Raw genomic sequence first — 15,163 nt, 5'->3', positions numbered from 1 at the left:
TATTGAAAAAGTCAGTAGAAAGACATTCCTTACGTACCGACAGTGAAGAGTCAGAGTAGAATTATGTAACGTGATTATGATGTATTATATAATTTCTCGTCTCAGGGTCCGTTTCCTGTTGGGTGGGCGCCATGGAGATTTCAAGTTCCTGCCGCCTGCTGGTTACTCTCCATGCTATGAAGCGCTGTTGCCCAAGGAGAAGATGCATGTGGAGCCTGTGAAAGAGTACAAGAGAGACCTGGAGGGGATCCGTGATCTGCTGGGAACCACCCAGTTCCTCTCTCAGGCTTCCTTCATCCCCACTCCTGTTGATACCACCCAGGTGACGACATGAGTTATAAATTCTGTTTCCAAAAAGGAATTACTTCCGAGCATTCGCTGCCATTGTCTGTCTGCCAAGTGTAGATACTGAATTCATAAAGTTTTAACATTTACCAGCCACATCCAGTATTAACGATTGTCTGGTTGGCTCCTCCTCTGAGAATTATTTGAAAAGAAAATAAATCTTTTAGTCTAAGCGATTGGTTTTATTCAGTTTATGTTACTATAGTTATATAATATTAAGAGCTTTAGGGACAGAGAAGCATAACTGCAGACATTTCTTTTCAATAGTTTAACAGTTAAACAAAGCCAAGATGATGTGATGGTGTGGCCAATGTAAGAATTGCATAGTCAGGAAAAAAAATGGAGCCGTTTTAATTTGTTGGCCCATTGGCATTTTTTATCATCCAACTGCACCATCTGTTTCCCTTCTCTCTCTACAGATTGTTCTTCCCCCTCACCTGGACAATGTCCGGGACAAGCTGGCAGAAAACATCCATGAACTGTGGGCGATGAACAAGATTGAACTGGGCTGGACCTACGGCAAGGTAAACCTGCTTTTCACCACCACTTTGAATACAAAACACACTGAAATGTTGAGTAACAGAGGTCAACTCCAGCTTTATCCAGTAAATTGCATGTTAATGCGCTATTAACTCATATTCTCAGGGTTCAACTGCGGTTTCAAGATTCTAATAAACAATTTAAAAACAACAGTCTATCAAAGGCTGCTCAGAAATTACAAGTGAAATGTATTTAAATACCCAAAGTAATATTCATGAAGAAGCAGAGAGTATAGTTTCACTGACAGGTTTCCTGTTTTGAGGTCAGGCAAAGATGAAAGAAAGTAGTTCAATTGGAGGGATGGATGACATTTACCACAAAATAACTGGCCTCTTTCACCTGGACATTTATATGTCACTGCACACCCAAAAGTTAATGTGCCTCAGCTGTAAGAAATAGGCAAGCACAGCCCAGGAAATAATAAAATAAGTTGATGGTTATGCACCAGAGGAGAAAATAGAGGTTTATTATTTATTTAAAAAAACAAACAAACAAACATAAAACATTGCCTTTAAATATATTTTGAGATAAAACTAAAAAGAAGCATAACATATTTCATGTTGCACTGCAGACAGTAAGTCATGTCAAATCTGGGTGGTGCAACACAAGTGATTACAGTATGTGATTATTAAGCCAGTGTGTCAGATGGGAAGTTGTTTATTTTTTAATTGGATGCTCAAGGATGTTGTTCAGGGTCAGATGGTTAACTGATGTTAATCCCCAGAACACATGAAGGTGTTTTAATCCCCCGTGTCTTCACTGTTTCTCCCTCTTATTGCTTCACTGTCCATCACTCTGCCTGTTCACTGCAGAACCGATGGCCTGTTAGGAGTCTGATCACACACTCTGCCTCTTTTGTACTGTAGTGGTTATCATAGAATCATTTCCACTGAGACCGTTGCCACAGCGGCCATTTAACAAACTTAATGAGCGTCTCACCCTCCACAAGGATGACATCTACATTAATTAAGTCTCGGATAGAGCTGCACTAAAGGGAGGAGGGAGGGAGAGTGGGGGTTCACCCAGGTCTTATAGTTTAAATACCAACAGCTGTTTGGACTGAAATGTTTTAGTTAATTTTGCAGTAACAAGCCTTTATGAACTCAAAGTCATGTTGTACTGAATCCAAGGCAGAGGCCTCTTTGGACAAGTTGCAGGTACTTGGCAGTGGAAGATAATAAAGTTGGATATGGCTTCATTGTTTTCCATGTGAGTGCTTGGCCTTAGTCTATATTGCTCATACCTTTTGTGCACCGCAGTTGTATTTAACCTCTGTCATCAGTAGATAGTGCATTATCAGAAGAAACGCTCACTGGCAGCGTTTTGTTGAGAGTCAGGGCGCAGCGGTGAATTTCTCACAGTCGACTCTCTCTCGCAGACAGCTGAGCCTCTTGCCACTGCGACTCTCTTCCCTGAGCTTATTCAGGCTTGTCTCAGTTTCATTAAAAAATCAACACCTGAGGCTTGAGGTAGTCCAAGTGGAAAACAATCCAATATGAATCCGCCGACATCCACTTTAAAGAGATGCAGCTGCTGTTTCAGTATTTTTACTTTCTGAATATCAAGCCGCGCTTAATCATATTCACCTCCAAGGCCTTATTTCCTTTAAATCTGTAACTGGAATTGATAGAGAAGCTTGTAAGAGAAGGAAAGTGAGTCCAGTTGTTGTTGTGCAGTTGATGCTGCTGCGTGATGAAATGCACAGCGATGATGCCCAGCTGCTCTCTCTTCAGGTTCGTGATGACAACAAGAGGCAGCACCCTTGCCTTGTGGATTTCACCAAGCTGCCTGAAACTGAAAGGAACTACAACCTGCAGATGTCCAGCGAAACACTGAAGTAAGGCCAGGCAGTTTGCTAAATAATCCATTTACCTGTTTGTGGAATAGCTGCTGCTCCCTGCAGAATGCCGTGCGAGAGAAGATTAAGGCTAAGATTAAAGCAGAGCTTGTAATGACTTGCATCTTCTGAGTGAAGTCCAGTATTGATTTTTTCAGAAATCTTGGGTCCCACGCTTATTTGAGCCAACTACTGAGTCATCTCACTGTAAAAACATTTGGTTTGGCTCAATGAAGCAACGTCCTGTTACAGTGAGCTTCAGTCGGTTATGGACTTTGTCAATTACATACTACGACCAGCTGCCGTGGATCCACACAGCCAAGACTGACTGCTGTTCAGTGTGTTACTGTATCGATTGACTGCGATTTATCAGTGACTAATGAGCTGTATTAAAAATGTAGCAGTCTCCCGATGGATTTTGCCACTGTGAGGATGAAACATAGTCCTCTAACAAAGTGTAATGGGGCTTGAGTATTGATATCATTATGTCTTTATCTCGTTTTCCAATTCATATTTCCTCTTTGTGTCCTCAGGACCCTCTTGGCACTGGGATGCCATGTTGCCCAGGTCAACGTTCACGCTGAAGACGATCTGAAGAAGATTAAACTACCCAAAGAGTACGACACACTGCTATGAGTTCATTTATATCACATGAATAGTTTTCGAATAAAATAAAACAGTTTAAGGAATATGTGGCTGAAATTCTGCCTCGTGTTGAAGTGTTGTAGATGTGAAGATGCGTCTGTCTTCATCGTTTTGTTGTGTTGTATCGTCTGCAGCTACATGATGTCTAATGGATATAAGCCTGCGCCACTGGACCTCTCTGATGTGAAACTGAATGCAGGTCAGGAGGTTCTAGTTGATAAACTGGCCGAGAACGCACACAACGTGTGGGCCAAAGACAGAATTAAACAAGGATGGACCTATGGCATCCAGCAGGTAAAGGTTACTGAGAACTGGGTATAATAAGTGATAAAGTGATGATTACATTAACACTTACAATGAACAGTTCTCCTGGATTACTTTACTTGTTTTGTTTGTACATATGTAATTGTCTATAATCTTCTAACATATCTCTTCTGTTGAATTATTATTTTCTTGGTTTGTGTCAGGATTTGAAAAGCAGACGTAACCCTCGCCTGGTGCCATATGCTTTATTGGACGAACGCACTAAGAAGTCTAACAGAGACAGTCTGAGAGAGGCCATCAGGACGATGGTTGGATATGGATATGATATCGACCCCCCAGACCAGGAGGGTGAGACCCCGTTGCTGACACTGATGTCACATAAACCAATTAACTCCTCACCTAGGAGATGAATTAACATGAACTGTTCAGAGCACGGTGCTCTACAGTACATCCTCAGTAAGTAATAGTTATTGTTTCACTTTTTTTTTCCCCGTAGCCGCCCACATGCTGGATGATCAGAGCATCGAGACCATTCGCTTCTTCCGTGTCGAGCAGACATATGCAGTGAAAACAGGGAAGTGGTATTTTGAGTTCGAAGCCCTGACTGGAGGAGATATGAGGGTCGGCTGGGCCAGACCTGGCTGCCGACCGGACGTGGAACTGGGATTGGACGACCAAGCCTTTGTGTTTGATGGATACAGGGTAATGAGCAGTGTTGGGAACGTTACTTTTAAAAAGTAATTAGTTTTAGTTAATAATTACTTCTCCCAAAAAGTAACTGAGTTAGTAACTCCACTACTTCACTATAATAGCAACTAGTTACCAGGGAAAGTAACTATTGCGTTACTTTTTCTTTCCAAGGGCATTTTTAAATTGTATTTTATTGTTTTCATATATTTCACTGATCGCAATTATAGAATGCGAGTGTGTGTTTTATTGAAAGCGAGGCTGGTGTGCCTATGAAAATAGGTTACAGTGGGTTTTTTAAGTGCTGTGGCTGCCTACAAGCAAATCTCATATTGTCTCTGTACAAAGACAACAAAGACCTTTTTAAATGTGAAAACAGTGGAGACCTATTCAAGATTTGCGTTTGGGCAACAATAACAGGAAACATCGAAATTAATTTATTCATGGCCACATTAAGTGAAATTATTAACTTTACCGATTATCCATCTGATTATCTGTCCTGCTGCGAGCGCACAACTTCTCAGGGTATCCGCGGATCCTTAAAAAGTCTTAAATTCATGTATCTAAAATTAAGGCCTTAAAAAGTATTACATTTATTAGAAAATTCTAAGATGGTCTTAAATATATAATACACAGCATCATTAAATATGTATGCACTTAAACTTTTATATGAAATAACAGCGTATCCGCAGGGTCTTAAAAAGTCTAAAATTTGAAAATCAGAATTTTAGGTCTTAAAATGTCTTAAATTTGTTGAATTATTGTGTTCAAGTCTTAAATAATTTTAGTCTTGCATTTGCCGCTAAAAAAAAATACATGTGTGAACCGGGAAAATCACAAAAAAGAAAGAGCACAACCTGTGATTGGTCAAAAACTACAAATCCCACAATTCTCTGGCCTCAACAATAACAGTAGTTAGTGTAAGTAAGGGAGAGTGGAGCTGTCGGTGAAAAGAGGAAACAACGCCACGTCTGGTCCTGTTCTATGTTGTTCGTTCACACCGTCACCGTTTATTCGTTACGTCCGCGGTGTAAAAGGCCGTAACGCAAAGACGCGATTAGGCGCGAGACGCGGTAGACGCGACTTTTTTTTTTTTGCGACGCAATACACCCGATTTTTTTTTGGCGATGGGACCATCGCGTCTTCGTCTATTTCATCGTGTTTGGTGGGAAGACCCACAAGGGGCTTCCCACCAAACACGAGGAACGCTTTTTTTTCGCTCGAATTGTGACGCGCGACCAAACGCGAGATACGCGATTTAACGCTCGTTTTGACTCGTGACCATTTTGTGTAAATTAGCGTGTTCACGAGCTCGCCCATTTTCACTACAACAACAACATTTCTGCCCTCATCAACCATGGTTGAGGTCACAACGCTGCGCTGTACCTGCTCTGGAAGTCCGAGACTCATCTGAGGCATGGATATTATCAGTCTGGGAATGGCCGTGACGCGATACGTAAGCGGGGCGGAGCGGAGTTTTTTAACTGCTACACCAGGCACGGACGCGACGCGACAAGGCTTCACTGTTTGTTGTTGCAGCTGTCAGCTTCACCTTGTCAAGCCTGCAGTAAATGAGTGCACTTTATGCATCTCAACACATTTTTACATCCTTCCTGTTAAAATGGATTGACAGTACCTTTTTCACAGGTAATTTGCTGACTATGTAGGGTTTGCAAGTGCAGGCTATATTAAATTTATATCAATTAACTGTTTAACTACACGACCATGGATCCACAATGTAAAAAAAACAAACCTCATAATGTTGCACTGCTACTGGCTTTGCCTCTGTTACATGAGACATTTATTTTAATCACTTTTAAACGTAATATATTCGTTTTATACACAGTTCTCTGTAGTTTTCTACCTGTTGGAGGGCCGCGTAGTAGACGAGGAAATAAAATAGACTCGGCGCGAAAAAAGGGGGTCATCCCTATGTTCCCACAGCCCTATGTTCCCTCAGCCCTATGTTCCCTCATTTCTAACTTTTGTTGTCACTGAAAATTAGGCCCTATTCCCACAGCCCTTTGGTCCCACCATTGGTTGGGTTTAGGCAATGAAGAAAGGAGTTGGTTAAGTTTAGTAAAAAGACCAGGTAGAGGCTAGACAGGCCAGATAGACAGAGTCCAGATAGGTAGAGAGAGTCCAGAGGGAACATAGGGCTGAGGGAACATAGGCACGCTCCCCGAAAAAGAAGAGAAACGCCGCGCGACGGCCGCTGGAGTGCGCGTCGCTCACATGGCCGGTGGAGGAGCTTCCATTGACTGAATGGGCGCGAGCTGCTGCGGCTCATAACGCGCCTCATTTAATTGTCGGTAACGGTAACGGCGTTGTAATGGTGGAAATAGTAATTAGTTAGATTACTCGTTACTGAAAAAAATAACGCCGTTAGTAACGCCGTTATTCCCATCACTGGTAATGAGTAATTAATTTTAAGATGATTAACAACAATTTCTTTGAGAGATTTTGAATTTACTCTGTGTACAGTAGGGCTACGGTGATCAGTTCACTATACAGTATATACATTTTGTTATTTATCATTTACTGTATGGTTGCTGCAGCATTGATCATGTATGGGTACTTTGCTGTACGTACATAAAGAAGTATCAAAGACCCTGTTCAACAAAGCCTGTGCAAAGGCACACATATATGTGAGCATCGATTTTTTTGAAAACATTAGACAACTTGTATCTGGAAGTTACTGGATCACTGTTGCATCATGAGTCCGTTTATTAACACTGAGATTTGTGTCTTCGTATTCCCACAGGGTCGACGTTTGCATGCAGGCAGCCGCTACTTCGGACATCCTTGGAAAAAGGGTGACGTGGTTGGTTGCATGATCAACATGGAGGACAAATCCATGATTTTCACCCTGAACGGAGAGCTGCTGATCACCAGCAAGGGCTCTGAGCTTTGTTTCGCCGACTTTGAGACGGAAGACGGTGAGGGCTCCATACTTATGAGCTTTAGTGTTAATTCATTCATTTATTCTGTGCGTGTTTCCACCACAGTGTGTCCAGAGGTGTGACTGGGTGTGTTTGTCAGTAAGCATGAGGCAAAGGGGGGAAAAACCCAAGAACAAAATGCTAATTATTGTACAATTTAATGAAGTCCATTGTGGCATTGGCCCATTACTCTGTAAATGAACCATCCCTCCGGCCAAGACAAAGGAGACAGTTGCATAGGAATGAAGTTAAGTCATTAAAAGTAATTGTTATAGTTTAAATGTGATGGATTTTGCTGTGTAGACAGTTTGCAAACTATGCTCAGGTTGCATGGGTGTTTACTGAAAGCAGTGTGTGAAGTCAACAGACTATTTAAATGTAGCAAACAGATGAATTACACCATAACTTCTAGAGTAACATCTGAATTACTTTTGGGCTAAAGGAGCAGAGTGGTTCAGGTTTTAATGAGCGCCTGACATGACAAGCTTCAGAGAAGACCAATATGTTCCCTACCTTCGTCCAGGTTTCATCCCTGTGTGCAGTCTGGGGATGTCTCAGATCGGCCGCATGAACCTGGGCAAGGACGCCAGTACTTTTAAGTACTACACCATGTGTGGTCTCCAGGAAGGCTTTGAGCCCTTTGCTGTCAACATGAAGAGGGAGATCACCATGTGGTTCAGCAAGCGCCTGCCCACCTTTTGCAACATACCCCCTGACCACATGCATGTGGAGGTGAAGTATCGCCAATGTTTTCATCTTTCTGTCAGCTGATTATACAACGGCATGTTACAGCATCATCTGCTGGTGTCCAGCTTAGTTGCAAAGGTTCATAAATTTTTTTACCGTACATTCATACAACCTCCCTGGTACGATTCAAGCCAGGGCGCCGAAAATAATCGTTTCAAAGATGCATCGAGATTCTGAATTGGACGATTCCGAATCAATGCAGTTATGTCACCTAATTGATTTTTAAATTCAAATAATAAATTCAAGTTTGATGATGTTGTCCGCATATAGAGACAGTTATTTATTTTATTTTAAAGCACAGTGGCAGGGTCTTTCCTGCAAAGAGAATTTGGTGGCGGCCGCCACCGCTAAATTTGTCACCACCACCAGCTCACGAGTCCGTTTTTTCCAGGCTTTTTATGCATTTATTTTATGCTACTTCATTAATCCCGCTGCTGCTTCAGAGTTGGTGCAGACGCACAGGAACAGTCACCTGTTACTGTTACCATGCCGATGAGCTAACTTTTTAGTTGATAATCTCCTCTCCTGCTGTTCATAAACACACCTGGATACGGTGCTGCAACCCAACTACACAGCTGTTAGATGACTGGCTGTTTGCCTGTCACTCATAGTATTCAGGGATGTTTCAATGTCCCACATCCTTGAGTTTTACACTGCTGACTTGTATCGTCATACAGACATGTCCTGTGTGGCAACATAGAAAATTGAGCATGTGGTGCATCGAAATGCATCGAGATGCATCGTATCATCGAATCGTACCGCATTGCAGACTGGAGAATCGTAATCGAAACGAATCGTGAGGCCAGTGAAGATGCACACCACTAATTCAAGCTGGGGAACTTTGTTGCATGTCATAACCATCTCTCTTTCTCCATATGTTTACTTTATTCATCAGCACTGTAAGATGTGCATTAAGTATAGAATGAAGAATAAAAAAAAGCCAGAAAAACTTTAATTAATTCCACACAGCAGCAGTAGTAGTAACAGTTGCCGGCTTAATTTATGCATGCAAATGTATCCGTAATGAACAGCACAGCTGAGGCCGCTGGGCACATTGCCGTTGTGTTGCTTCATTCCTTTGGGTTTTGGTTCGCTCTGACTCACTCAATTCTTCAGGTGACAAGGATCGATGGCACGGTGGACAGCCCTCCCTGCCTCAAGGTCACCCACAAGACGTTTGGCACCCAGAACAGCAACAACGACATGGTTTACTGTAGACTGAGCATGCCTGTGGAGTTTTACTCTGCAGACAAGTTACTGGAGGAATCACTGAAACTCAGGTCAGGCATCGATGTTGACATTGTCTCAGCAGCAATCTGCACTTTTTGCTCTGCTTGCAATACAGAAAAATAACTACAAACCTGCTGCTGTGTTTTTGTCTCTGCAGCCATCCTCCAAAAGAAGATGGATCGATTGACTACGGAAGCATCACAACTGTAAATCAACTTAAATTCATCAGATATGCATGACAACTGAAGAAATACTGTTAAATGGCGACCCTGTTCAGTAAAAGTAACCACTTACACTACTTTTTTTTTCTTTTTCGATGTTAGTACTACCACTCAGTGAGAGTGTTTGCAGGACAGGACCCTTCTTCAGTGTGGGTGGGCTGGGTCACACCGGACTATCACTACTACAGCAAGAACTTCAGCCTCAACAAGACGCGAACAGTCACCGTCACCTTGGGAGATGAGAGGGGCCGAGTCCATGAGAGGTGAGCTCCCTGCTTTTTTTTTTTTTCCCCCCAAACCTTGGCTGAAAATGAAATTCAGAGAAGCACAGTGCAGATGGAGAGTCGGCAGCAGATTCACTCGGCTCTCTAAGGAAATCAGGGAATACCAGGGAATTTCGAGTACGTGCCACCTTTATAGTGATTTAGAGAAGGCTGAATAATATCGGTTAGAGGCCACAATGGTGACTCTTATTTTGTTACCGAGCCCCTGAGGATGCTGTGAGTTACATGTTTTCAGAAATGGATTTCCTTTTGATACATTTGAGATTTCTCATATTAGCGTCTCCTCTTCCCTTGCATCACTTTTGACTTTTTCCCTGCAACACTTCTCCACTTGCCTTAGTGCGCTTAAGGCAAAGTTCAAACTAAAACTTATTAGGCTGACTCTTTATATCAAGAATGCGCTGGGTGTTGCAAAAGAATGTAATAACGGGAGACATGTATTAATGGCTCTGTGGTATGACTGTGAAAGAATCCAATTCGGGCTGCACAGAAACCCAGAAACTATTGCAATAAAAGCCAAAAAATGTTTTATGATGTTATTTACATTTTCAAACTTCCTGAAAAATTATCAGATTTTTGTTTAGATGACTGAATTTCTGAAATTTTGACCATTTCATCACAACAGCTGCCCGGCACTGACTCACCTGAGTGGATAAATGAAGCTACACAGCAGGTCTCACTACCAGCCAATTAGCTCAGCGAGTCTGGTTCTTGGTGTCGCCAGTTAGGAGCTGGTTCTTGGTGTCAGAGGCTGTGGGTTCGAGTCCCAGCAAGGGTGATGATGATGATGATGACAGATCAAAATGTCAGTTGTCCTCAACACGAAACACAAGATAATTGTCCTAATGGTGGCACCACAGCAAGCTTCTAATTTTAAAAATCCAAATAGCTTGGACTGGACTATGTGCGAAGGCTCCTAACATCTTAGAGTCACAGTAGATGTTTAACAAATACATATCATTATTTTACCTCAAAAACTGATTTTTCTTTTTACTGTGGTTTCAAATCTGCCTACACGACAGTGAATGGCTTACTCAATTTGTGAAGCCACTGTTGAACTGCCACTTGTCAATTAGCTCAGTGCGATAGACAACGGTCTTTGGTTCCCGAGGTTGTGGGTTCAATCCTCAACTGGTCCAAATTGGACATTATAAGGACAACTGTCTTGTCTTCCTATTCTCCTGTTTGTTGCTCAGAATTGCCTAAATTTGCCCAAAAGTAGCCCGGACCCGACCCATCGCTGCGCAGCAGCTATAATCTTACTCTTGTTTTTCCTTTTCCTTGTCCTCTTCTTTCTTTTGAACTAGCAAATAACTGTAAATGAACAAAACATGGCTAATCCAATTAACTTTTTTGTCATCTGCATATTACAATTTATGTCAGCTGTTAATAAATACCTTTAGGATTTAATAATGATACAATTGGTGCCTTCGATGTGCATTGTTAAGGCTTAAAGAACAATCTCCCTGTGAACATGCCTCTACATTACCTTTTGCTGTTCTTGCCAGTATTGATTTGCAGTGTTTTAGTTCAATTATGAAACACCACAAGAAGGAAATCAAATCATGCAGATATCTCACGAAGGTCAAGGACATTACAATCACATCCAAGCCATTTATTTTGTTTAGATGCAGGAGTCCAGGCAATTACACAATCGAAACACCAAATTAATGAATACCTATATAATGATAATTGATCTCAAGCACCCTATGAATAAATGAGTTTCATAAGAGTGGTAAATGCATACTTCCAAATTTCCTATAAGCCATATTTTGACCTTGGCATGACTCTGATTCTTCAGCTGACGAAGCAAAAAACCAGACATGACTTTTCCTTTTTTTTTTTTATCAGCTGGTCTCAATCCTCCTTTAGTATTCAGTGGAATAAATGGAGAAGAGAAGCCACTGTGTTTAACAGGATGAATATGAATGAGGGAAAAGTCACAAGTTAACACAAATCGATGAATGTGGCACATAATGAAAAATACATTGTTGCCCAGTGGATCTTCACATTCACATTGGATTCATTAATAATGCCAAGTTCTCTAACTTGTTTTGCTGCAGCGTCCAGAGGAGCAACTGCTACATGGTGTGTGGAGCGGACGCCGTCGGCCCGTCTTCCTCCAGCCGCTCCAACTCTGACCTGGAGATCGGCTGTTTGACCGACCTGGCCACCGGCCTCGTCTCCTTCACTGCCAATGGGAAGGAGCTACCCACATCATATCAGGTGAATGAGATTAACAGAGCACAGTAGTGGGGCACAGAGGTACAAGGGCAGTCTGGCTCATAGACTTATAGATGTGCATGTCATTATTGTGTGTTATTTTGTATGCCTACTGTCAAATAGTGCACACATTTTGTTTTCCAGTCCAATCTGAAAAGCATAAAGAAAAGCATTGTATTACTTCTGCACAACTCTCAGCTCCATAACTGTTACATTCAGGGACCGAGAGTGTTTTTGTTCTAATAAATCTTCTGCTTAGATGACACCCGCCTAGATATATTTGTATGGCCTGCACGCACTGAAAAGGTCTCCCTGTTCTGTCTTCCTTTGAGGTAGCGTAAACAAATTTGCACTGCAGTAAATTAGACCTGCAGAAAAGGCAGCAAGGAAATTATACAGCTGAATTCTCATCTGTTTTCAATACCAGACTCATAACAAAAGATGGACATCTGCTCCGTAATCTTTGTCTCGTTGCGCTGATCTCAGTTTTTTAACGCATTGGTATTGAATCCCTGACTAGACATGGAAATGATTCCCTGGGAAGCTTCTATCAACCAAGTCTCCTCCTGTTCTTATTGTCTCTTTTTTCGTCTCTTATTCACTCCTTGACTGAGTCGTGAATTGGCATTTTTTAAAAGAAAAGCTCCCTGAGGAGATTGAGAGGCTTTTATCCTGATGAAAAGCTTCTTGTCCTGTTTCCGCATCAAAGCGCTGGTTGTGTTTCACCTCTTTGTATTAATCTTTTGTCTGTGATGGTTGTCAATACACCAAATAATACTGAGTGAAATGGCATTTAAAATGCCAGCTAATCCACAGGCTTAGACATTAAATGCCTTCTTACATTTGTGCAGTTTGCCGATTTGGGTATTGAAACTGCACTGAGAAAAGAACAACTATCACAGATTTCACTCGGGGTTCAGTTCAGGACAGATCTGGCAATAAACGCTCTCCATCCTGCAGTTTTCCATCGCTTTTTTTGTTTTTATGTGGTATATTTCTACATGCTATGAATCTACTGTGAACATAAACTGTATTGAGTTGGTGCAAAATGTGGGTAACTTTGCTTTGTGTATTTTCAGGTGGAGCCAAATACAAAGCTCTTCCCAGCTGTGTTTGTACGCCCCACCAGTGCAAACCTCTTCCAGTTTGAATTTGTCAAGATCAAGGTTTGTTTTTTGTTTCCTTACCTTAATACTGAACATAACACACTGTACTGTATAGAAGTGTTGTGTGGTGGCTTTACACAGATTTAATCACTCTCTCTCAAATTGTTTCATAACCATGACCACGCACTTGACTTCTCTTACACTGAGTAATAACACAGCATAAGTATGTAGAATAAGCATGGGGATTATTTTTATAAATTTACTCTTTTTGACTCATTGACCAATGTAGGAGCTTTCTGTGATCATTAATTGAGTATTAAGCTCCATCTGCATCGGGAATAATAGATGGTGTAAGACTTTTTTGTATAAACTACTTGGGATGACACAAGAATAAAATTTGTGAATGAAATATTAACGAAGTTGAACTTCATTATTCTGCTCAAGCATCTCTCAGGGTCCTTAAACTAGAAACCGAAGGCACCACATATTTAAATCAGTTTAAATAATTTAAGAGTCAAAGTGTTAATTTGAGCAAGTAGAATATTACAACAGGAAGCACATGCTTCATCCACAGGTTAAACTTGTTTGCCTTGAATTAATATGCTTTTCTCCCTGTTTGCTCTCTGCTCCCTCCCTTCCCAGGATGCCATGCCGCTCTCATCAGCCATATTTAAGAGCGAGCACAGGAATCCAGTGCCGCAGTGCCCGCCACGACTAGACGTGCAGACCATCGTGGCCGTGCTGTGGAGCCGGATGCCAAACACCTTCCTCAATGTGGAGACGGCTCGGGTCAGCGAGAGGCACGGCTGGGTGGTCCAGTGTCTGGAGTCGCTGCAGATGATGGCTGTTCATATACCTGAGGAGAACAGGTGCGCTGCAGCGATAAAGAATGGATGGATTTGAGATTTTGATATACTCAGATAGACTCGCAACTGTAAGATTCACACTAGCTCCATCTTACACTGTACATTATTACATTATCCAGAAAATACGTATTGGTCAGCAGGATGGGATCCAGGAGAGCTGCCTTGCTGCTTTTATAATTATGATGAGCCTTTGGTCTGGGCATGTCATGCACATTACTAAATGAAAAGCAATCCATTTAAGGCCTTGGTAATTAATTACAGTAACCAACACAATCATTAAGGTGATTACTAGTCTCCTCGGTGCTGTAAGTGGAGGTGTCTGTAAATACATTTCCTCTCTTGCTTCCAGTTGCGAGTTATGAAATCTGATGCTTGTGCTTGCTTTGATGTATTGTTATTGACACAATTTTAATATTGTAAAGATTTGTAACTGTTCATTTGGGATGTGAGAAAGATGAGAAAATTAACCTGATGTGTGCTGTACTGTAGATGTGTTTAGAAGAACTCTAAGCCAAAATTGAGAGCATAAATATGACCTCTTCCATTGTATGTGTTATTGTTTTCATTAATGATGTTGAAACTCTTTCATTTGAAATAGTTAATTATGTGCAGTCAAGACTGTTATGTCCACTATTTATGAATTAAATGACACTGGAGTCTTTTGAGTTTTTTTGTTTGCACGCTTGTATATACTTCTGCAGTGAAAACGACCCCCTGGCTTTTCCATTATATCCGAATCTTTTCCCGTCTGACCTCCAGGTGTTTGGACATCCTGGAGTTATCTGAGCTTGAAGACCTGAGGAAGTTCCATTACCACACGCTGAAGCTGTACTGCGCCCTCTGCGCCCTGGGAAACACTCGCGTAGCTCACGCCCTCTGCAGCCACCTGGATCAATCGCAGCTCCTCTACACCATCGACAACCAGTACCTGTCTGGCATGCTGAGAGAGGGCTTCTATGATGTCCTCATCAGGTGTGACACTGGTTTGGGGATTTCATATATGAATGAGACGAGGATAGTGGTTAAAAAAAAAAAAAAAATCGATGCAGCCGTCGTTGATTTATAATAAAACCTTTCTCTGCTTCAAGTGAGTGATATTTAACAGCCTCTGCTTTCATGCACAGAGAAGAGAATGAGGTTGGCAATATTTCTACTCATCATATAATCTCATGATGATCTATGATGGAGTTATTACAATGCCAACTTCTTCATCATCATCTTCTGTT

General features: G+C 41.7%; 1 protein-coding gene across 4 annotated transcripts in view; it reads left to right on the top strand.

Moving 5' to 3' along the window:
• ryr3 (ryanodine receptor 3) overlaps positions 1-15,163 on the top strand; it is a 126,170-nt gene that overhangs the window by 47,180 nt on the left and 63,827 nt on the right. For all 4 annotated transcript variants that reach the window (XM_085771591.1, XM_085771590.1, XM_085771589.1 and 1 more), the window contains 16 exons: positions 106-322; positions 765-869; positions 2,619-2,722; positions 3,256-3,339; positions 3,502-3,661; positions 3,835-3,979; positions 4,128-4,333; positions 7,083-7,257; positions 7,784-7,992; positions 9,124-9,287; positions 9,395-9,443; positions 9,561-9,721; positions 11,806-11,968; positions 13,045-13,131; positions 13,714-13,940; positions 14,697-14,909. In XM_085771591.1, the coding sequence (XP_085627717.1) occupies positions 106-322; positions 765-869; positions 2,619-2,722; positions 3,256-3,339; positions 3,502-3,661; positions 3,835-3,979; positions 4,128-4,333; positions 7,083-7,257; positions 7,784-7,992; positions 9,124-9,287; positions 9,395-9,443; positions 9,561-9,721; positions 11,806-11,968; positions 13,045-13,131; positions 13,714-13,940; positions 14,697-14,909 (2,469 nt within the window). The remainder of the gene's footprint in view (positions 1-105; positions 323-764; positions 870-2,618; positions 2,723-3,255; positions 3,340-3,501; positions 3,662-3,834; positions 3,980-4,127; positions 4,334-7,082; positions 7,258-7,783; positions 7,993-9,123; positions 9,288-9,394; positions 9,444-9,560; positions 9,722-11,805; positions 11,969-13,044; positions 13,132-13,713; positions 13,941-14,696; positions 14,910-15,163) is intronic.

This window comes from Trachurus japonicus, chromosome 24, assembly GCF_045865225.1.
Source record: "Trachurus japonicus isolate A0001 chromosome 24, Traja_1.0".
In the NCBI taxonomy this organism is placed as follows: Eukaryota; Metazoa; Chordata; class Actinopteri; order Carangiformes; family Carangidae; genus Trachurus; species Trachurus japonicus.
The sequence above is the reverse complement of the archived record's forward strand: the minus strand, read 5'-3'. Positions and strand labels throughout refer to the sequence as shown.